Source organism: Galeopterus variegatus, unplaced genomic scaffold, assembly GCF_000696425.1.
Source record: "Galeopterus variegatus unplaced genomic scaffold, G_variegatus-3.0.2 Scaffold1603, whole genome shotgun sequence".
Classification (NCBI taxonomy): domain Eukaryota; kingdom Metazoa; phylum Chordata; class Mammalia; order Dermoptera; family Cynocephalidae; genus Galeopterus; species Galeopterus variegatus.
Window position 1 is genome coordinate 336,245 of NW_007727714.1, and position 24,009 is coordinate 360,253.

At 44.2% G+C, this 24,009-nt stretch overlaps 1 protein-coding gene across 1 annotated transcript in view; it reads left to right on the plus strand.

Moving 5' to 3' along the window:
- The window catches only part of LOC103594682 (disco-interacting protein 2 homolog C), a gene marked incomplete at its 3' end in the record, with an annotated part of 128,460 nt that overhangs the window by 82,988 nt on the left and 21,463 nt on the right, over positions 1–24,009 (plus strand). The window contains exons 5-9 of the mRNA XM_008577924.1: positions 1,216–1,425; positions 11,879–12,013; positions 13,909–14,028; positions 15,144–15,341; positions 18,815–18,906. Of these exons, the coding sequence (XP_008576146.1) occupies positions 1,216–1,425; positions 11,879–12,013; positions 13,909–14,028; positions 15,144–15,341; positions 18,815–18,906 (755 nt within the window). The remainder of the gene's footprint in view (positions 1–1,215; positions 1,426–11,878; positions 12,014–13,908; positions 14,029–15,143; positions 15,342–18,814; positions 18,907–24,009) is intronic.

Below are 24,009 nucleotides of genomic sequence, written 5' to 3' on the forward strand. Positions count from 1 at the left end.
CGGGCGCGACACTGAGTGTTGCGATCCGTTGCCGGACACGAAAAAAGACAAAAAAAAAAAAGTCCTATGATTTAAGACAAATTGTCATTGCTCTTATCCTCACTAAGTGTTCTAGATCTGCTTAGGTGTCTCCTTCCCTCCCAGCATCTCACACAACTCACCTGTAGGGAGGATCCTGACTGTCATTCGTACATCTAGGTTTGAATAAGAAATGCACCAACAATTCATTCTTAAAACACTTGCTGCTATGTGCAAAATTATTAAATGAAAACTATTTCCATTAATTTCAATGAAAAAAGTTTATATTTTATGTCAACCTAAGATACCCAATTTTCATAGATAGAACAATAAATCAACTAAATAATGAGAAAAACTTATAAGCAATGAGCACTATAAAAACAAATAGATATAGTTTGAGCATAAAATGCACTGTGAGGTAGGTACACACCAGAGGACACGGCAGAGATGCAAGAGTGGGAGGGGGCGGGTGGAAGGGGAGGCCATTCACTGTAAGGTGTGTTCTTCCTTCTATCCCAATCTTTCATCAATATCTCAGTATTTGAAGAGGCATATAGATATCATGCACCGTGTAATGAAATTTCGGCCAACAACTGACTGCATATATTACGGTAGTCCAATAAGATTATAGTGACTGTACACATAGACTGGTGTGTAGTTGGCTGAACCAGTTAGGTTTGCATTAAGTGCACTCTGTGATGTCCACACCACAAGAGAATTGCGTAATGATGCATTTATTAGAACACATCCCCCTGGTCAAGCAACACTTGACAGTATAGCTCAGAAAAGCACCTCAGGGCTAACGAGGGCTAAACGTGAACACCTTTTGAACACGCGAAACTCGCACATGTGCTGCCTTATCCTTTCACCTGGTGAAGGTGTGCAGAGAAAACTTAGTTTCTTCCCAAACTGTTGTGTGGAGGAAATTGTTGAGTGTGCCTTTGTCCAAGATTACAATGTCAAAATAAACATTTCCATAGCATATTTGCTTAAGACGTTTTAGATAAAAAAAATCATTATGCTAGAAAAAAAATGAATCATTATCTGAAAAGTGGTATAACTTTTTTGGGTGTTTCGAGCAGTCATTGAACAGTTTTGTGTGCTGTAGGTCTGTGTATGCAGTGTTTGAAGGGGACTGAGATCGGGCATGTTGCTTTGCTGCAGTGGGTAGCAAATCACATCTCTCTCTGCACACAGACACCTCTTCCGGCTCAGAGGACGAAGGCTCGGTGCAGGGCGACTCCCAGGGAACGCCCACCTCCAGCCAGGGCAGCATCAACATGGAGCACTGGATCAGCCAGGCCATCCATGGCTCCACCACATCTACCACCTCTTCCTCCTCCACACAGAGCGGGGGCAGCGGGGCCGCCCACCGGCTGGCCGATGTCATGGCCCAGACGCATATAGGTGAGTGCTCGGTATCTGTGTCCTCTGAGTGACCACTGAAAGCGCCCGTTCGTTCACACATTGTGCTCTGTGTGTGGCTCTCGAATGCATCCAACAGGCATGTGCAGAGCCCCTCGGACTCCTGGGGTGCTTCTCCGCTTCCCAGCACCCCAAGTCTCCCCTCAGTTGGAACTTCAGGGGCTCTGTGTTCATAAAGGAACATGTTCTTGTTCATTAGGGAAACACAGCCATATCCGCTTACAAGTTTTCTTCCCACTTATGCTAAAACGTGCTCCAAATTAAATTTTCATAGTGCTGGCAAACAATACAGGGGATTTTATTTTATTATTTTTTTTTTGAATGTGCCTTTTTTATTTTGGAACCATATAAATGGTTTACATAATTAAAAAACAAAATTAGATTTTTTTAAAAATTTTTTTATTTTTAAATTTTATTTTGTCGATATACAATGAGGTTGATTATTGTGTCTCATTACCGAAACCCCCCCTCCCTCCTCATACAGGGGATTTTAAAGCAGAGCTGCCATCATTCTGGGAATCACTTAAGGAAGCGAGGGAGCTGTGACCATGACCACTTTATGCTGTTTCTGCCATAGGTATCCCAGGTACTGCACACTGTTTTGTCCCATAGCAAGGCAGGTCCTCTGCATTAGGGAAAGAAGACAGTTAGGAGGCATTGCCCTGAGACGATGGAAGATAGTGTGGAAAAGGAGATGGAGAAAGAATTTTTAGAAGACAAGAGTCAATGTGTGCTCGGGGACAGAGGCTGTGTGTACTGGGTAGCTGGTTCCCGAGTCCTACCTCCACCCGGCCAGTGCCTGCGGCTCATACACCTGGCAGGTCCTCATCTGGTGTGGAGGGAGGTAGGACTCCCAGATCTTTTCTGATCCATTTTCAGCTGTGCATTAACAGTTTTAAACAGTTTGATTATGAATGTTTCTTATAAAGGAAATTATTTATGCTGAGTATGGTTCAGTATGGTCTCTCTGTTATGTAGCAACATGAGCGGGATGGCTCTCAGCCCCACTGGGGGCTGCTACGTGCTGTGCTGTCATGGATGACAGGACATGAGATGTGGGCAAGGACCTTCCCAGCCATGGATGAACCACTGTAGGAAAACCTCATATCTCAAAAAATCCACATTAGGAAACAGGAGAATGCAGTGAATGAATTAAACGCTCCCCCACAGGTCAGATGAGCTCATTTTCAGGAACATGTACCCTGGTTCATGTGAGTTAACCTCCACTTGAAATCACAGTAAGTTAAACATTGAACAGAAATGTATCACCATTAAACATTTTCAGATAATAAAATTTCTTCTTCAGTGTGTTGGAACTGCGAACAGCAGCTGCAGCCCTGCCAGTTCTGTCTGGCACCTAACCTGAGCTGTCCAGCACCACTTCTGCCCCTTGCAAGGGCCCATATCCTCTGACTTTGCTCACTTCCACGGAAGCACCAGAATCTTACTAGGAGAAACATGTTTCTGAACAAACTAATCATTGCATTCGATTCTCTCTTTGTGAGTTTACACTTGGAATACTGGAGGATTATAGCCTGGAGAGTTAAATTCATCCAAGCTATAAAAGGTTGCATATCTCATGTGCGTCAAGGCTCAGTGTAACCCACACGTAACTCTGGAGTGTGTGACATTTCAGTAATTTCTCATTTGGCACAAAGATAAGTTCCTAGAGTATCTGGGAATTTCTGTAAGTATGAAATTGGGGGGGGTGGGGGAAGAAAGCAGTGGCAAAATAATGAAACTCGATGAAAGAAGGAGAATTAAAATACTTTATTCCTGTGGAAAAATGAAGTAAGAAGAGAATTGGCAGCGTTCAACCTTTTGTTCAGATCATGGAAAGCTTACTAACAACACACTCATGTGCATGCGCGTGTGCATGTGTGTGTACACACAAGTGATTTAAGGACTTCAGGGCAAAATAAACCACTCAGTGGCATGTGCTGGTCCCTCCAGGGGAGGGACGTACTTGGAGATCACAGGGACTTCTTTTGCCCAAGACAGTAGAAAATCTAAGGGGCCAAAGACTTCTAGCCACGCGGAGTCTGCCACAAAATGGGCTATTCTACTCTGTGTTGAAGCAAAATCTCAAGTTCTTTGTGGATCTTTCTACAAATTTAATTATGCCCATGATTAAGCAGGGGTGTCAGGTATTACCTCCATAGCTGAGCCAGCAGAGCCTGTGATGTGCAGTCCTGTCCACATTATTGTTTCTTCCTCTGCTGCTCCACATAATGTCCGTCTCACACACTCTCATGACTCTCAAGAGCGTTGATGAGGAAGCCTCCAGGTCACATGCACCCTGAGGATGCTAAAGACTGAGAAGGGTTAGAATTGGTAATTCAAGGGAACCGGTCCTGCCGTTCTGCAGCTCCCTGCCTCACAGGTCGAATGACACGCTGATGGCATGGCAGCCCTTCTCCCTTCAGTGAGAACTAGAACCATTCCTGATTATTATCAGAAAGTATTTATTAAGATCATTTGTGTATATAACATTCTGAAAACAATTACAGAAGAAGGAATCAATATTTCTAAGATATTTTATTAGTGTCAAAAGTTGAGGAGCATATCTTATAATAACCAGTAGATTTAATGGAATGCTTTTAAACTTCAAGAAGTGTATTTGTAAAAATCATTAAAGGTAAAATTATAGGAATTATTTAGCTAAATAGAAATAGAGATATTGAAGAGAAACTATATTAATACATTTCCAGAGTAGGAAATAAGAACAAAACAGAATAGATAACATTATTGTTGTACATACAGAATCAAACTTTGTATATCTGAGAAATGAATGAGACTTATATAAGCTATTCTCTTACTTTTTAGCTTCAAATACATTGTTAAATGTAACTTTTGATAATCTTTTCTGTAGTATTTTGTTAACGTACATGTCTGAAGACATTGTCCCATGTTGGTGCGGTCAGCATGTGTGGGGTCCATTTACATCAGCCAGATGTTCATACACGTAATTCCCATTTCCAGTATATTTTAGAACTCAGTTGACATTAACTGAGTCTGCTTTTGGTCTGTGCTGTTTGTACTAGCAAATACATTCACATCAGATTTCTTGCATCTGTCCCTGCTAAGATGAGAAGTCAGAGGCGACGCTGTGCATCCAGAGATGAATGTGTAGTGCATACTTGCTACACGATTAGCTGGAGCCTGGCAGCAGCACGTTTCAAGTCTAGATTCTGCTTTATTAGAGAATTTATTCAGAGGGTTTGAATAGCCACTGTTGTAATAAATTACCCTAATTTATCTATGTGTAATCATCGAAACTATTAGAGAATTCTTTTATAGTCTCCATTGCTAGTTTTCAAACACTTACATAAACAGTCTGAAAATACCATGAACATGTTGAGGATGGTGATGTTGACAAAAACTGCCGGCTTAAGACTGGGATGTCCCTGCTGTGCCCGTCCTCCCTGCTGGGACGTTCTTGCAGCTTGAGCTTAGTAATTTTAGAGCAGGTCAGCAAGTCTTTCTGTAAAAGGCCACAGAGCCACTGTCTTCGGCTCTGTGGGCCATGTGGCTGTTGTAGCACAAGAGCCACCATGGACAATATGCAATCAGGCACAGCTGTGTGCCAATAAAACTTTATTTATAAAAACAGATGGCAGGCATGCTGTAATGCCTAGTTTGCCAACTCCTGTTTTAGAGCGTTTTAGACTGCTATGGAAAGAGCAAGCATGGGCCAGCCCGGTGGCGCACTGCTACAGTGCGCCACTTGGGAGTGCGGCGGCGCTCCCTCCGAGGGTTCGGATCCCAGGTACAGACCAGTTCCCGCTCACTGGCTGAGCGAGGTGCGGGCGCAGCACCGAGGGTTGCGATCCCATTGCCGGTCCCGGTCTGGTACGGGCGCGACACTGAGGGTTGCGATCCGTTGCCGGACACGAAGAAAAGACAAAAAGGAAAAAAAAAAAGAGCAGAAAAAAGTGGATCTTGTGGTAGATAAACAGGCAGGATGGAACCTATTCTGCAACAGCATGTTTCGTGTGGCTTGTCTGACAGTTCAGCACTGAGGGGAGCCTGGCCTGACAGATGGGTTGTGCCCTCAACCATCTCGATTCCATGATTTCTAGTGAGTCCTAGAGCCGCTCCAAGTCCCACACCATCACATTCAGTTGGTAATGAAACCGCGATCTGCAGAAACACACTCATGGAAACTGTCACCGTTTATACCTTTCTCATGCCTTCAATGCTTCGTTCCCTTCTGGTCCATGTCTCCCCAGCTCCCTCCACTCCTTAGTTCAGTTTCTCTCTGGGGTTCATCCTTTCCTGATCCTCAACCCCAGCTCCTCCCATCTCCAGCACAGCCCTTGCTGCTCATGGGCATCTCATTCTCCCCCTCAGTCATCTGGCCTCAGTGCACACTTCTGCCCAGGCCTCCCACTTGGGGCCCCATTTCCCCTTCAGAGTGTCTCCTCTGCCTCTTCCTGCCAATCTCTCTGCAGCCCCTGGCCCCACCCACTACCACAGGTGTAAAAGACGCCTTCTCCTGACTCCACACCCACTCATCCTGCCGTGGAGTCTCTCACCAGTGGTACGTGTCACAGAGCCTGTAGGCCATCTGCGTGAGCCCCACCTGTGCCCAAGAGCAGCTCATCCATTGAGGGCATCGGTGGCTGTCCCTCATCAGACTTCCATTTCCCATTAGCAAGGCCCCATGCCACCAGGCTCCAGGCTCCAAGCCTCAACAGCCTTTGACTCCTCCTTGGTCCCACAGCCTGTCATTGTCCATGCTCTGAGCACCCAGTGACCACACACATCCCCAGACCACCTCCATCCTTCACTGCCCAGGCTGGGGCAACCGCCTCTCAGAACTGGCAGCCCCTCCCGGCACTGTCAGTTTTGTTACAGCACAGGTCTGAGCCTGTCTCTTTTCCCCGAAAATAATTTTGGGATTTTCACCTTCCAAAACTGGTTTGCTTATTTAGATTTTATGCTTAGAGTTAAAGTAATGTTTTTCGGGTCCAAAGATACCCTAACCCTTCATTCTGCAAGAATGCCTCACTGACTGCAAGCTTGCACCTTAAGGTGCACAGTAGAAACATCTGTTCATTTATATCCTCTTCTTCAGTGTTTAAATGCGTTTAACTCAGAAAGTCATGATGCAGTCACTTACACCTTTGTGCTCATAAGCGTCACAGGTTCTTTCTCGGAGCTCCGGAGGGGAAAGGGCTCTCGCACAGTGCAGGACGGCAGAGTGGAGACCCCCAACCTGGCAGGCAGGAAGGGAACCTGGAAGCAGCCTCGTGATGGTTTCCATGTGGCTGCGACGTCAGGGCACTGTGTTCTTCCCAGCGTAGTTTCCTCTGCCATGATGAGGAGTAAGTAATAGCGGTCTTGCTTTGCAGCTGAGAAACTCAGATGTGAAGAAGCCGAGTGTGTTGCCCACGGGCTGATGGCTCACATGGAGGACAGGGAGCTCCGCCCTGTGCTCAGTGACCATTTCTACTGGGGCCTCCCTGTTGCAGAACAGAAAGAGTCCTCTTCAGACAAAAGCACAATTAAATTTTGCATGAACACTAAAGATTTCTCCATCCCCTGTCAGGACGTCACGGGACATTTGGCCTGCACGTGCTTCATGCTAATTGCAGTCTTTCATCGTGAATGTGAATTTGTAGATAGAAAAATCAAGAGGCTGTTGTTCAGAGTTAAAGATTTCTGCTCCAGTGTTTGTCACATACATCCTAAGATTTGTCTGACAGTCAAAATCATATATTTGTGGGATTTTCATGGCATAAATGTGGAGGGAGAACAGATCCAGACCTGAGAAATCATGCAATTCTGTGAATGGCGGGCTGTCTCTCAGAACCTTGGCAGAGAGAAATGTTTGAATATAGAACCACGAAGGCCTTTTCTAACCATTTCTTGGTTTGGTCTGTAGAAGATTTGTCTGCAGATCTGAAAAGAAACCGAGAGTCACTATTAGTGTATTAGCACACATGCACACAATGGAAAAATGAATCTGTAGCAGAAGACAAGGTTAAGCTAAATGTGTTGTTCTGACCCTGAATGATTATTAAAGAATAAGATATTTGCTTGGATATATAAATGTGTCATTTTTAATCCTGTCTTACAAATGCCTTGATAAGTCCATCCTTACCCTGTTTATCACTCTTGGCTGAGACACTGTACAGCTGCAGTCCATTAGAGCTGGGCAGAGGCTTCCCTCCAGGGACGCCAAGGAGGGAAGCCTTTTCTCCTGATTAGCTGCAGTGGAAAATGGCCTTGCAGGGAGCACCCAGCCTCCTGGGTCTGCAGCACCACAGGACTCTCCACATCAGTGCAGATCCCTTCACCATGAGTCACCATCTCTGAATCATGTCTGGTGCCACTGTGTCTGGGGGATTTACCCCTGACAGAGCCTTGCTTGTGTGGTTCTGGAGAGGGGCTTGGGTCTGAGAAGCCTGTGGTTCTGTAGTCTCCCTTGTACTGCAGGGGACCTCCTTGCTCAGGATCCCTGAGCAGTTTGCATGTGCTGTGGGCCAGTTCTGCCTCCTGCTCGGGCACCCCCACGTTCCCATGGAGGTTCCGGTCGGTCACGTTGCCACGTGGAGGGAGCTGCTTGTCATCTACCAGGAAGCTGGAACAGCTGGGCAGACCACTGGTCCAATGGCCGTGCTGCTTCCTTTTCTCAGTGAACACGATGGTCGAATTAACGGTGCAAGGCGAGGGACATGAAGCCCTCCCTGTGAGAGCTTCACTCATCCTCCCTGAGATACGGGACCAGGGCACATTGCTTTCTATATATTAAAACCAGATTTTCCACTTTTCTTCTGTTCCTTTAAAGTTATCTGGGGACTGAAAGATAATTAACATGGCTTGAAAGTGGGATTGATCACCACTGACCCCTGAGACCCCAGTCATAGCTGGAACTGAAGAATGCTGCTGGACCCAGAGGGGGCGTTGCATCTCCACCAGTCGTGTTTGTTAGCGTACTTGTTCAAGTGCTCATTCACTCTTTGCACTACTCCTCAACTTCTGTCAAGCACAGACGGTATGGCTTCAGCATCTGTGCAGGACGTCCTGTGACTGTCCCCATGGGGAGCTGGGGTCAGCAGAGGCCAGCAGAGGACTTGGATTAGGGATGCGAGTTCCCTGGGGAAGACCAGCCAGCACCCTTGGGTTGGTTGTGGCTGGGAAGCGGCTGCACAGACAGAGGACCTGTTGCCTGAGCAACAGGCTGACGGCCCAGGAGTGGGTGCCTGGGAGTGACAGATGAGAGCCCTCAATCCTCAAAATGTTCCTGATGCACGTGGACTTCCTTGGTCTCATGCCTGGAGCTGATGAGCATTTTAGACATGAACCTGTTCTTTCAAATGAGTCCACTGTTCCCTATCATCAGCAAGCATCTCTCAAGCATCTGTCATGTGCAGGACTCTTAAATGCTCCTCAAAAACAGGAACCCACACAGTGCTGGAGTCCTGACCTCCACCAGGATGAGAGAAGCACATACCATGTGTCCCCACAGCCCCAGCAGGAGGCAGCCCCACATGCTCCCACAGTGGTGGCACATGCAAACAGTTTGAGAAGGGGGCACTTGGAAGTCAACAGCTGTCACTGCTCCTGTCTTTAATCAGTAGATGTATTGGAAGCCTGCAGTTTTCCTGCTGCCCACCTCGAAGACTGATTGGATGGCTAGGATGAATCTGAGCAGAGTGGACTGCAGTGTGCCCATGTTTCCACAGCTCCTGTGCTGGGGGGTGGCTCCAGACTTCACTCATCATGCACTGGTATCCATCGTGCTTTCACTCAAAGTATAAGCATGCTGCTAAGCCCCACCCCATGCCTCTCATAGGTCAAGCAGGTTCCCACCCACAGCCGGAGGTCCAATGTGGGAAGGCAGCCAAAGCAAGTAAAAGGCAGAGCTTGCATGCAGTTTGTGCAGAACGATCCCTTTTTTTGGCTACAAAGAGTTAACTATCTGTAAATAGTATATTCAGCAGGAAAAAACCCAAAACTGTGCACTAAACTGGCAGGCAAGCAGGTAACACTGGGGAAACTCACTTTCTGTGTTGCATAGCTCTTAAAATGGGTTGTTTTTTAAATGGGCATGTATTGCTCTTATCAGAGAAAAGGGCGAAAATTACATTAAATTAACTCATCAGTTAGTATACTTGGATATACTGTTTTTACCTTGTGTCTTTCCCTTATAAAAACCACAGCTTCAGTGTAGTTATCTTTTGCATGTCTGAAAGTCCGCATCACACTAAACATTGAAGAAGCATATGTACACAGTTTTGAATGAATTTCTCCTTGCGCTGCAGGAGTGTTTCCTGAACAATAGTGTTTCTGTTAAAGTAAGTCCACAACCTCAACTGAACCCATCCTATCAAGGGAATTTTTACCTGGCGCTGTTTATGTATTAGGGCCATCTGCTGTGGTTAAAAACATGAGCCTAGAGAAGGAGAGAGGAGATGCCTGCACTCTGGCTGCATGCTGTCCGGCCCCTCAGACACCTTGGCCGGGCTGGTTATGCTCGTCTAGAGGAAGAGGTTCAGTCGTGGCGGTGCCAGGGCGCAGAGCAGTGTCCTGGAAAGCACACGCCTCTGAGGCTGAACATCTATTTAGGGTCGATGGTTCCTGTCATGCTTCACACACATGCCAGGGCCCAGAGTCTGCACAAGCAAGTGCTCATTCATGCCAGACTCATCTCACAGCACCCCAGCACTAATAGTCTCTACATCCAGCAGGTGTTTGTGTGCCCGATAATAACAAAGTGTATGTGTCTTTGCATACTTCCCAATATAACCCCTTATCTGTTTTATTGAAAAGGAAACTGAGGTATGAAACTCAGTTGTGTAGCTGGTCCCATTGTTCAGCTGTGAGTAGTGGACCTGGGACCAGGTTGGGCAAAGGCATGAAGGCCCAGGCTCCACCCTGCACACGCTGCCTGCTGGGCATGTGAGCCTGGGACCAGGGGCTCCCAGGATGTCCAGGCAGATCAGGATGAGCGGTCACCCCAGGAGGCTCTGTCTGAAGCTGACCCAGGAGTACGACTGACCCTTCCCTGGCTGTCGTCTTCCTCTCGTAGAGCTGGCAAACACATGCAAACTCACTTTTGTGGATGGTTGGTCCTCATTATTCACAGGTTCCATGTTTATGAATATGCCTACTTGCTACAGTTTATTTCTAATCCCCAAATCAGTACTCGGCAATTTTGCGGTTGTTTGTGGATCGTTGGTCCTCATTATTCACAGGTTCCATGTTTATGAATATGCCTACTTGCTACAGTTTATTTGTAATCCCCAAATCAGTACTCGGCAATTTTGCGGTTGTTTGTGGATATGCGCAGAGCAGCGAGAAGAAGCCTGGCGTGGGCGCTCCGACTGAGTGGGACAAAGCGGCCACTGCCTTCCTGTTTCGGCTCCGACATAAGTGTCTTTTCACAGCCTGCTTATTGCTCTGTTGTTCTGCAGCAAATTTCTGTGCTCTTTGTTGGCAACTTCTCTAAGTGGGCCCCGCATGCTGTGCTGAAGTAGGCGTGTCCAGAGAAGAAAGGCCTCCACGTGAGCGACACTGATACCAGCACATGTGACATCTCTGTCACATTGAATGACAGAGGGAGTGATCTTGAATGGTTTCCTTCTAATAAAGGTAGTGAATCAAAGTTAGAAATGTAATGCCCATCACTAGAACCTAGTATGAGTGAAACGCCATTAATAGTCTCTATTTGTCATGCTCTCCTAGCACTGTTTTTAGTAAATATAAAAATGGTGCCCAGCCTCATTTAATCATCTAAACACTTAACTTTACTACCAGTGAATGCTGCAGAGGAAAACTACCACACATTCACTGGCTGTAACACAGCACTTAGTACACATCAGGCTGTGAACATGTCTTTTGAATGACTATTCAGAATTATCCATGCGAAAACAAATAAAATAATAGCTAATATTTCTTGATGTCTCTCCCGTCATCAAGAAAAATACCCTAAGAACTTTACGTGTGTCAACTCATTTAATCCACACAGCTACCCACCGAGGTGATAGCAGTATTGTTCCCGTTTGATGGGTGAAGGCTGAGGCACTTCCCACCGTCCAGGCTCTGGCTCCGCAGCCTGCGCCCTTCACTGCCCCTGTTCTGACAGATGAGAAAAACCACTGTCCTCTGTGAACAAACGCCTGGCTCATGGCAGCTTGTCCGCTGGCTGTTTCGGGACAGGACTTTAGTTCGAATGCTACAGCAATCCATTGATGCGGCTCCTGTTGTGAGATTATGTCCAGAGCTTTATCTAGCTTTGTCCCATTTGGGACAATATAAATTAAAGATCGTCTTTGTGCTGAGGTTGTTGTGGCCCCCTTTGGTTCAGAGTAATTATTGGGTCTTCTCCCAGGAGGCAGCATGCTTGAGGTCCTTTTGCTCACTCAGAATGACTCAGAATGACTGTCGTGACCGTCGGAAAACCTCACCATGTGCTTCTTTACAGAAAACCATTCTGCACCTCCTGATGTCACCACTTACACCTCAGAACACTCGATACAGGTGGAGAGGCCGCAGGGCTCAACCACATCCCGGACGGCACCAAAGTATGGCAACGCCGAGCTCATGGAGACCGGAGATGGTGAGTCTCAAGCAGACGTTTTCCTTCTTTGTGAACTGTTTCTGCTGGCTTGCCTTCCTGTACCCCCAACGGGATGATGATTCTAGGTACGCAGTCTATTCACTAATCAGACTTATCAGATTCTTCATGAACCTCCCGTAGCAGGTGGCCTGGCTGCTTTCTGCTGTGCATAGTTCTCCAGCATCAGAGTCACGGGGGCACTTGCTGGAATACAGGTTCTGGGCCGCACCCCAGACCTAATGGATCAGAAGCTCTGGGGTGGCCCTGCGATGGTTCTCATATATTCTGAACTTAGCTTGAGAACCACTGGCCTTGTGAGACGATCTCTGATTCATCTGAACAAATTCAGTGAGACGATATCATGGGAAAATATTATGTTTAGATGTTGAAAATTATGGATTGTGTATTTTTCTGTATGTTCGAAAATATCAAATAAATTGTCAGTTCTGAAAGTGCTCATGTAAGCATTTGAGACTACCTGTTAAGTTTTTCTGTTTGATAGAAAATTTCCTTACATTCTGTGTGTCACATTCCTTCCCTGAGTTGAGGCTGACTTTTATGACCCGGGGCAGCAGAGAACAAGGGCTCTGCCTCAGTTGTTAGGGAAACGTCCCCACTGGCCATGGCTCTGCAGATCCTGCTGTAGTTTCCAAACTGGTGGTTATTGGGTGGGCTTCTCAGCACCATCAGCAAGAATGCAGCTGGCCTGGGAGTTTCATCTGGTTAAGGGTATCACCATCTTGGTCCTCTCACTTGTTCATTTGTTTGTATTATTTATCTTTTTTTTTTTTTTGTCTTTTCTCGTGTCCGGCAACGGATCGCAACCCTCAGTGTCGCGCCCGTACTGGACCGGGACCGGCAACGGGATCGCAGCCCTCGGCGTTGCGCCCACACCTCGCTCAGCCAGTGAGCGGGAACCGGTCTGTATGTGGGATCCGAACCCTCGGCGGGAGCGCCGCCACGCTCCCAAGCGGTGCACTGTAGCAGTGCACCAGCAGGCCAGCCCTGTATTATTTATCTTGAAATTTAAAAACTTCATGACTTTTTCAATTATCAGCTCATTTAGTCAGTTTTCAAAATGATGTCACATTCATTGTTACAAGAAGTAAATATTTAAAATGAAGTTTATTTTTCTCAGTACATATGGGTAAATATGAGAGTACTTCCAAAAGTTAATGGAGTGACTCATATTATCTTTCCATTCTATTTTTCCATGAACTTTCTGAAGTGCCCTTGCATAGGCTAGATTCTATTACATAAAAATTTGAGTTTAGAGACTTAACTGCCATACTCCTAGAATGTACAGCCTAAACGTGCACCAAATTCAGTGGGTCAGAGAGAGACGTACAAGGCACTCTGCCATAGTCAGGAGATGACAGGGCCTTGACATCATGGTGAGCCTGCGCCCCCAGCTCCATCAGTGGGTCTGCAGCAGCATCTCCTGCTGCAACCCACCCTCAGGCACTTCCTCGGCCTCGCTGATGGTCTTAGGAGAGACCAACTCAGGGAGAGACTGGCTGCTTCTCGGCCAACTGTCTGACCCTGTGGAGAAGGGATGAGCAGGCTACCCGTCACAGACACAGATTCTAAGAGTTAGAGGTGGGACCAAGCCCCATGTGTGGTCCTCAGACTCCTCCCATCAGAATAGAACGTCCCACAAAGCTGGGAAGGAGAACCATCACTGCTGCATTTACCCTCTCATCTGTCTACCGGTTAGATCCCTCTTCCTGAGCACAGCGATTGTCCCATACCTTGAGGGCATGCGTGGTCTCCAGACATTGCTCTGTTATGGCAACACTGTAGATGGGACAGAGAACTCCAGTTTTGGGCTGCTTTACTGTGGTTGCCTGTTCAAACTGACAGTCACTCATCCACTCCCGGTTCCTGTTTTTCAGGAGTACCAGTAAGTAGCCGGGTATCAGCAAAAATTCAGCAGCTTGTCAATACCCTCAAACGACCCAAACGGCCACCGTTACGAGAATTCTTTGTTGATGACTTTGAAGAATTGTTGGAAGGTAAAAGAACGCTTTCCCACCCCTGTTTCTTTCAGGTGTTCCTACGGTCCCATAAACAATAATGATATTTTCTCTACAAGGCTATTTTATTTTTCTAAGAGCAGAAATCTTGGCATTTACTAGATGATGGGAATCTGGATAAGAGAGTGAGGGTCTGTCCCCAAATGGCCACGTTGAAGGTGCAGAGCTCCAAAACTGATCGTTTGACACCTTCAGCAGACCGTGATTTTATTCTATGAGCCAAGCCTCTTTTAAGGGCTCTGTAAGATTATAGACATGCTCACTGCACAGCAGTTCTCTCTGATGAGCTCATGAGCAGGAGCCCCCTCTCCTCCGTTTCCTGCCACTGTTCACAAACACAGGAGCTGGTGTCTTAGCCCCTGAATGCTCCTGAGTCTTTGAACACAAACAACTTAAAGTTGAAACAAAACAGAAGACCTGCTGGTTTTATCAAACCCAGACTCCATATATTCCTGTTCATTAAACCAGAAGTAAGACGTAGCTGGTTTTCTGGCCAGGAGATGGAGATTGTCAATCATAAACTGTGAGAGAGAAACCTTGTTCAGAAGTGGGAGAAATCATTTATGTTTCTCACCTACGAAAAGTGAAGAATTGGGGAGATCATGTTTTATTACAATGTGTTTATTTTAGTTTTACTTAAGAAAGTACTTGCTCCATGCTCTTGTTCTTTACCATAGTTATAGTAAATTTAAATTTAAATCTGAGTATTTAAGGGCAAAATATAATTTAGCAAGATTTGAGCTCTTTGGAGCCCAGAATTACAAGTGTATGTTAATAACTGAAATTTTAAACATAGCTGTTGCAATCCTAAACTGTAGGCATGGTACAATATATAGTTTTAACTGTTGTCAGTTTACAAATGAGCTCATGTCTACCTAAGTTCTCCATCCCATATTGCTTTGGAAATTATACAAATTAAATGTTCTGTCACATCCACGAGGCCAGTATATAGACCCTGATTCTAGAAAAGCATGTTTTCCGCAGCTAGTAAATTTATACCTTAAGTATGTCTCCTAGCTCTTCAAAAAGAGTAAAAAGTAACCATGCTAACAGGGGTGTATTCTTGAAAACTTTTTGTCTTCAAATGTGTTTAGTTCAGCAACCAGATCCAAACCAACCAAAGCCAGAGGGGGCACAGATGCTGGCCACGCGTGGGGAGCAGCTGGGTGTGGTCACGAACTGGCCGCCGTCCCTTGAGGCCGCGCTGCAGCGATGGGGAACCATCTCCCCAAAGGCCCCCTGCCTGACCACCATGGACACGAACGGGAAGCCACTGTACATCCTCACTTACGGTAATCCTTGCTTACTCCTGGAGTGACTGCTTGGTAGATCAAAGATGAGTAAAACACAGTTTTCTGGGTCTCATACTCTAGATGAGAAGTGCAGCCCTCTCAACTGACGGACATAGACCAAATATTACATATGAAAATTTGGGTCATCCAAGCATCATGAGTACAACCAAGGCAGTTCAGCTCCTGTTTTTAAATTGTCTGTGTTCTGTTATATTTTAATTGTCTACATCTGTCATATGCTGTGAGTCGATCTTAGTTTTTTCTTGTTAAAGTAATGTGAGAAAGCAATGCATTTCCAAATGTAAGATCACTGCCTATCAGGACATAAAGCAAAAGTGTTGGCCGATACCATAAATACTGTAGAAAATGCTGTCCACGTAGAAATACCAAAATCGCTGAACATCAATGACTGGATATTGCTGAGAAGACTTAGAAAAGCTCATTGAACAAGGATTGTAGTAATACTGAGTAATTTTCTGTAATTGAAGGGCTGTACTATTTAAAGTCCTGTAGTTTCCCTTCAGCCCCCAAATTTAGCTTCCCACCAATCCCTAAGATAGCAGAATTCCCAACTGAAATACTTAGGATTTTTAGTAGAAATGTAGACTGCACAAGGAAGTCATGAATGAACTCACAGACAACCTCATGACCACGTCTTCCACTCTCCAGCAGAAACAGAATGCACGCTGAAAAGCATGGTGCAATTTCATGATCCTCAGTTAATAAAATGATGCATGCTGTGTATTTAACATCCCTTTAGCATGTTTCACCTGCCTGGAACTTTCCAATATCCCCTTCCTGTCTCCCTTCTGGTTTTAGTGAGATTCTGAAAATCCATTTTGCTGTGTCGTAATGTGCCTTTTCCACCATGTAAATGCTCATGTTCATCTTCCTCTTCCTTTTCTTTCTTTTTTTATTTAACTTTGCCTTTACTCCAGTGTTTCAAGGAATTTAGATGCTTGAGCTAAAGAAGCATTGGACCACCTCTTGCAGCCTTTGGTTTTTGTATTGTCAGTGGTGAATCTCGTAAATGTCCACCCAGTGTCCAGGTGTTGTGGCCGCCATGCTCCACGAGCCCCGGGCACAGCCCTTCTGTGCCCTTGGCCTCCCTCCCCAGTGGCTGCACTCTGTACAGCTGCCTGTTCCACATTCAAATCCAAGCACAGTTAAAATTAACGTGAAGTAAAGTAGTGCTCACGACACTGCACGTCCCCTCTGTGAGTCAGTGCAGAACTGCCACGCCTTCTCTGTCACATCAGCAGCTTGACTTACTCTCCTTCCTTTTTTCTTTGGAAATACACAGTGCTGAAATATCTAGTATGTGTCAAGAATGTTGCCAGAAGTTTCTGTTCACTTTGCTTTATTCAAACTCAAAATTGTCAACTAGCTTTTGTACGAATTTATTATATCGATTTTAAGATTCTCAGCTGAGAATGAAGTTGAAACTTTAACAAACTGTAATGGTGCTAATTGATTGTCATTGATTTGTTCATTTATAACACATAGATTTTTTTCACTTACAACAAATTGAATGTATTGTTTATTCAATTGTAATAGATCCCAATATCATTCGCATTGAAGAGATATGAAGGCACAAAATATTTGTTTTCTTTAGAAAAAAATTACTCCCTGAGTTATTTCTAATGAGCTGATGACTATTTATAGGCCAAAAAAAAAGGTCCCCAGACAAAATATCAAACAATGGTAAAGCAGCCAGTCTTGAGGACCACAGTGCTGAGGTGAGGAGTTAGAGAAGATGGGAGGAGGGGATGTGAATAAAATTTTATATCTGGTAACTAGGTGTTCGAGAACTATGCTGAAATGCCACCGTAACTTTGTGCTTTACTATAGCTTGTCTATAATGTTGATCAAACCGAGAAGCACTGGTTGAGCACATACTGTGAACCAGGGGTTGTCTGGGAATTAGAGCGATCGGAGGTGGCGTCTTTGCTTTCTGAGTCCTCGGGGAGGCAAGTTGATAAATCCTGTGAGGGGTAGTTGTAGTTCCAGTATGAAATAAAACAAATTCAGGATTTTTAAAATTCAAAATGTATTGTAAACAAACAAACAAAAATCTTTGATTTAGTTTTTATATCTAAAATAGGAAAAATATTAAAACATCGATAGCATTAAAACAGAACATAGTTAAAACTGCTCTTGACTTTACTAAACTGTTACTGCTTTAACGTAACTTCTAACACTTTGGCTACTTCTGAAAAGCTCTCAGCCACTGAGGTCTCTGAAAGCCTTTATGTATTCAAGAACTCATTTTAGATTTTGAAGTCATTTCTATTTCATCTCAGACTTCACCATCACCCAAATAATGCTGAGAAATGTCTGCCGTGGGGTGAGCAGGGATTTGAAATATGCAAGTTCTCCAGAGCCAGGCACTTTGGCTAAAGTGTTTTCTTTTTTAATTCTGTTTTTAATCCTGCTTTATGGTCATTTTTTTCTAGAGTTTAAAAATTTTAAATGATTCAGAATATTTACTATTATCTTTATCCAAATCCAAGGATTCCTCTCCAAAAACCCTAAAGCCCTGGGGTGAGGAAAATTAGAGGTTGAGAACCATAGGGCTGGGGAGGAAGGGATCGGGTGTGTGGATGACCTTGTGAGGGCCATCTCTGTGCTCCACATCCATCACCCCTCGGAAGACACAAGCACAGCCTCAGCGCAGCCACCACGGTGGTGCTGGTGCTGGTGTGCTGCCATGGCGGCCACCACCCTTCATCCCAGAGGTCTTCCCTGCAGTCTCTGTGACAATTGCAATCTCCTGTGGCTTTGTGTAGGTGCTTCACACACCAGGAGGAATTGGGTGTCGTGTTGGGACCTCGTTCAAGTGTTCAGGCTCCTGATTTTATGAGTCACGCAGTTGACTTTTATTTCACATCTTGATTCCAGGGACTCAGAATAAGTTGAAGCCTCAGAATGAAAAAGGCTTTGGGTAAACCTGTCTCCTGAGAGAACTTCTCAGGACCCCTCTCCCCAGGGCAGTGTAATTTGGGCTGAACTACGAACAGCCTCGGGACGACGCGTGTGGCACTGTCCTCCTCCTCATCACATGCAAATCGGAAGACGCGCTGAAGCGTGGCTTTTCCTCTTTCTTCATTTTCTCTTTTCTTCATTTCTTCTTTCTTTCTCCCAAAGCTTTGTTTCTGAAAACCCCTCCTGCCTCTCTGCTTCCACTTTGTTTCTGGTTTCTTTCAGCCCCTCCTTTCTCTTCATTGCCCCCAGTTAGAGTTGCTTGGACCACAGGTACTGGAAGCAGAGGGATCCATGTGAGGTACTTAGAAAGTTTGTGGAAAAATAGAATTGAGAGATGATACGAATCTTCCCATGAACTTTTTGAAGTGCCTCGTTACTGGACTTTCACTTGGAGAAGTAATAACCTCTGTATGGTTTAATGTGCACATGCAGATGTAACCAAAAATGCATGTGTATGATTACTGTGTCTTTATAATTTGTATTGACAGGCAAACTGTGGACAAGAAGCATGAAGGTTGCCTACAACATTCTGCATAAATTAGGTACAAAGCAAGAACCCATGGTGCGGCCTGGAGACAGGGTAAGTGCAGTTTAAATTATTGGGTCTGCAAAATACATAATCTTAGGTGGAAGAGATACCTATCATTTTAAATTCCAGAGATCAGCCTCTCCTCCTCCTCCTCCTTCTACTATGAAAGGTGACATTTAGTCTGCACAAAAACTAAATGATCCACGATGTAGTCTTTCTCTGGTTTTGTGCATGAAGATGCTTAGGCTTAGAGAGGGTAGAGATCATATCAGATGCAGGTCCATGACTAGGAATTGGTGTAGAGAGGATAGGCATCTATGAGAAAAATGTCCATATCTAGGAAGTGGCGTAGAGAGGGTAGGCATCTGTCACATGAAGGTCTATGGCTCAGAAGTTGCTTAGAGAGTGTGGGCATCTATAAGATGAAGGTCCGTGACTAGGAAAGTGGCTTAGCCAGCACTTGAATCTTCCACCTCTTCCACTTCTGTCCACCTGCACTGCCCTGTTCTTAACCACTGTCATTTACTATCTCCTAGTTTGAAACTCTCTTTTGTCATCTACCTGGGCAGACAGTACAATAATATTTTTAAAGTTTTTTATGTTAGTTGATGAGACCATCTTGGCAGCAAACAGTTACTACCATTCCTTTCCCAGTGTTAAATTTCTTGATGTAGGCTACTACCTTTCATAGGAAAGCAAATTTAATTTTATTCTTACTGCAACCTGCCAAGTTACAGAGGGCAGTTGTTAGTATTGCCTTGCTTATGTTATGCCCTGAGCAGTTAATAATGTTTTCCAAGCTCTTCACCCTAATTTAGAAGTGAAGCTTGGTATAGAACCCAGTTTTCTTGCCTTCAAACATTATGCCCTTTTTATCCGTGCTGCTGTGTATCTTAGATGCCCTGAGACTGGGTTATCCTATCCAGAGGACTCCAGATCAATTATATAAAAACATCATTTTAGAGCACCAAAAACCTGCATGAATACAAGCTTTGATTTTTAAGAACTATTGCAAAGACCTGGACCTGCTACGGGGAATTTTTAAAACATTGCTGCTGCTTCAGAACATTGTGGTAGACTGCGATTCTTTCCAATTTTTTACTGAATAAGTATGGCCTGTACCTTTTAAAAGAAAATTGTAGGTGTCAAGGTGTCACACTTTCTGACTATAAAATTTACTAGAAAGCTATAATAATGCAACAGTGTGGTACTGGCATAAAGACAGACTTATAGACCAATGGAACAGAATAGAGAGCCCAGTAATAAACCCACGTGTATGTGGTTAAATGATTTTCAACAGGCTGTGGAAATATTCAACGTGTAAAGGACATTTTCAGCAGATAGTGCTGGGAAAATTGGATATCCACATGCAAGAGAACAAAGTTGACATTACCTAAACTGTATACAAAAAATTAACTCAATATGGACCAAACACCTAAATGTAAGAGCTAAAACTATGCAACTCTTAGAGGAAAAGTTTCACGATGTTGGATTGGCAATGATATCTTGGATATCACACCAATAGCACAGACAACAAAAGAAAAAATAAATAATGGGACTTTGTCAACTGAATACTTCTGCTCGTCAAAGGGCATTATCAAGAGGGTGAAAGGGTAACCTACAGAATGGAAAGAGGTTTGCAAATCCTATTTGGTACAGATTAATATCCAGACTATGCGAAAAACTCCTACAGCTCAACAGTAATAGCAGCAACAGAAAAACCTGATCAAAAAAATGGGCAAAGGACGTGAATAGACATTTCTCCAATGAGGATTTACAAACAGCCAATGAGTACATGAAAAGATGCTCAACATCACTAGTCATTAGGGAAACATAAATCAAAACCACAGTGAAGTAGCACTTCACACCAAGAAGGATGCTGTGACCAAAACAGAAAAGCCAATGTTGGTGAGGAGGTGAGGAATTGGAAACCTCTTGCGTTGCTGGTAGAAATATAAAACGGTGCGGCCTCTGTGGACCAGTGAGGTGGCTCCTCAAAAAATTAGACGTAGAAGTAACATTTGATCCTGCGATTCCACTTCTGGATATATACACAAAAAATTTAAAGCAGGTTCTTAAACAGGTATTTATATGCCCTTGTTCATAGCAGCATTATTCACAAAAGCTGAAAGGTGGAAGCAACCCAGATGTCCATTGACAGATGAACGGATAAACAAAATGTGGTCTGTGCATGCAGTGGAATGCTATTTAGTCTTTAAATGGAAGGAAATTCTAACACAAGCTACATGGATGCAGCTGGAAGACATTATGCTAAGTGAAATAAGACACAAAAAGACAAATATTGTTTGATTCCACTTATGTAAAGTACCTAGAGTCATGAAACCCATAGAGACAGGAAGTAGGGTGGTGGGTGCCATGGCTGGGGAGGGGAGTGGGAGCAGTTGTTTCCTGTGGACAGAGTTTCAGTTTGGGGAGGTAAAAAGTTTCTCAAGGTGGGTCATGGTGACGGTTTACAGCACTGTGATTGCACGTAATGCCACTGAATTATACACTTAAAAATGGTTAAAATCCTAAATTTTGTGTATGTATATTTTACCACAATAAAGAAAAGTAGATTGTAATGTAATATCTCCTTTATCCATAATTTGGTTCATAGTTTTAGTAGTTTTTTTAAATTTTATTTTGTAGTATAACCTCCAGATTCTTGAAATTTCCAATCAATAACAGTGCCAAAATAAACCATCCAAGTTCAGCTAAGTAGCAAAGTGGGGGCACAGTTTTGATGGGATGAAATACATAAATTTTTTTGGCAGGGGTTGATTTGGCTTGTCGGAGGGTTACTCCTCTAGATTTTTCCTTAAAAGAGCTATCCATGTGGCTAGCATTTGTCACATTAAATAAGCATACGTAATTATAGTTAATTGATAACCTCTTGTTGCAATAATTAGGATTCTTTATCCTCTTTGAAAATCATTTTTCAAGAAAATATAATTTTCCTCAGAATAGCGAGCATTCGGTCCTTAGCACAGACATTACGGACGTTTGCCTGTGGGGACTGCATTGGTGCAGCGTGGGGAGGGACTCCAGGCTCTGCCACGGGTGTGGGCCACGCTTGAGTTAAGCAGCATTGGGGGGCATCGTGGTGGGAGCTGTGGAAGATACAGGCCGCATCACACAAATCTGTAGAGCTCTCAGTGTTAAAAACTATAAAGACATACTGATAATCAGCTTTTATACAAACTGGAAAGAGGTAGAGGTCCCCAAAAGAGGTAGCGAGAGGATATGGCTGTGTTAATTCTTTGGGAAGGGTAGAGGGATCTTTCTCATTTTGGGGAGCTTCTGGGGTTTGAGACAGCTTCTCACGGAGAAAAAGGAAGTCTGCGGCTCTTGGTCAGGTCCCAGGACACTGTGAAAAGGAGCAAAGGAGGGAAAGTCTATGGGGAGTGAAGGGAAGAACAGGACAGCCGGGCTGGTATACACGGAGCCTTGGAAGGAAAGTTGAGGAAGAAGGCAAGGATCACCACAGCGTGTAAGGCCCAGCACCGCCAAGGGGTGTGGGCTTTTGTCTCCCGACTTGTTGATGCCTGCTCTGCTCTGTGGATAATCGAGTGCAGCGAAATATCAAAGGAATACACAGAATTAAATGAAGAGAAACCACGTGGGTTTGTAAAATATTAAGCACCTGTATATTCATACGGTATTGCACTGGGATTACTGTGGAGTCAGCAATAAAACAAGATTGGTGACTGATTCCAATATTCAAGGAAAAACTTAATGAAAGTGATGTAAGTACAACCTTTATCTTCTTTAAAACATGTTGCAAAACAATTTTCGGTTTTGATTCAAGAGCCCCTAGACATTTGCCCATTTTCTCTCCATTACTTTAATACTGTTGAGAGCATATGATAATGTACCATATTATATTCTGCTTTTATTCACTTTGCATTGTAGTGTGACATTTCATCATGTAAGGCTGCATAACATGGCATTATCAGCACAAACTTTAAATGGTGATGAACCAGTGGGAATCTTAAACCCTGGATGAACTAGCTCTTCATCTGAGCAGGTGCACTGAGAGCTGGGCCGGGGCCACACCTGACTCGTGAATTGGGAAAGAGTTGACCCATGGCCTGGCGCTGGGACTCCATGCAGATTCTTACCTCAGTCATCTGCCCTGATGAGGACCACTGCCTCTAGACCCTCCTGTTGTGCTGGGGAGAGTAACAAGCCAGTAGTTAACCCACCCTGTGTGAGTGGGTGCGGCCGGCCGTTCTGGAAGGAATGTCAGAATCTTCCACATTTTCTTTTCTTTTTTTTTTTTTTATTTAATTTTATTGTGTCAATATACAATGTGGTTGATTATCGTGGCCCATTACCGAAACCTCCCCCCTCCCTCCCAACAACCTCCTATCTGTTCGCTTGTCATATTGACTTCAAGGAATTGTAATTGTTGTGTCTTCTTCCCTCCCACCCCCCCAGGTTATTTGTGTATTTATTTATAGCTCCCACAGATAAGTGAGAACATTTGATATTTCTCTTTCTGTGCCTGACTTGTTTCACTTAATATAATTCTCTCTAGGTCTATCCATGTTGTTGCAAATGGCAGTATTTCATTCTTATTTATAGCAGAGTAGTATTCCATTGTGTAGATATACCACATTTTCTGTATCCACTCATCTGATGATGGATATTTGGGCTGGTTCCAACTCTTAACTATTGTAAAGAGTGCTACAATGAACATTGGGGAACAGGTATACCTTCGACTTGATGATTTCCATTCCTCTGGGTATATTCCCAGCAGTGGGATAGCTGGGTCATATGGTAGATCTATCTGCAATTGTTTGAGGAACCTCCATACCATTTTCCATAGAGGCTGCACCATTTTGCAGTCCCACCAACAATGTACAAGAGTTCCTTTTCCTCTGCAACCTCGCCAGCATTTATCATTCACAATCTTTTGGATGTTAGCCATCCTCACTGGGGTGAGATGGAATCTCAGTGTGGTTTTGATTTGCATTTCCTGAATGCTGAGTGATGTTGAGCATTTTTTCATGTGTCTGTTGGCCATCCATATATCTTCCTTTGAGAAATGCCTGTTTAGCTCTTTTACCCATTTTTTAATTGGGTTATTTGATTTTTGTTGTAAAGTTGTTTCAGTTCCTTGTATATTCTGGATATTAATCCTTTGTCAGA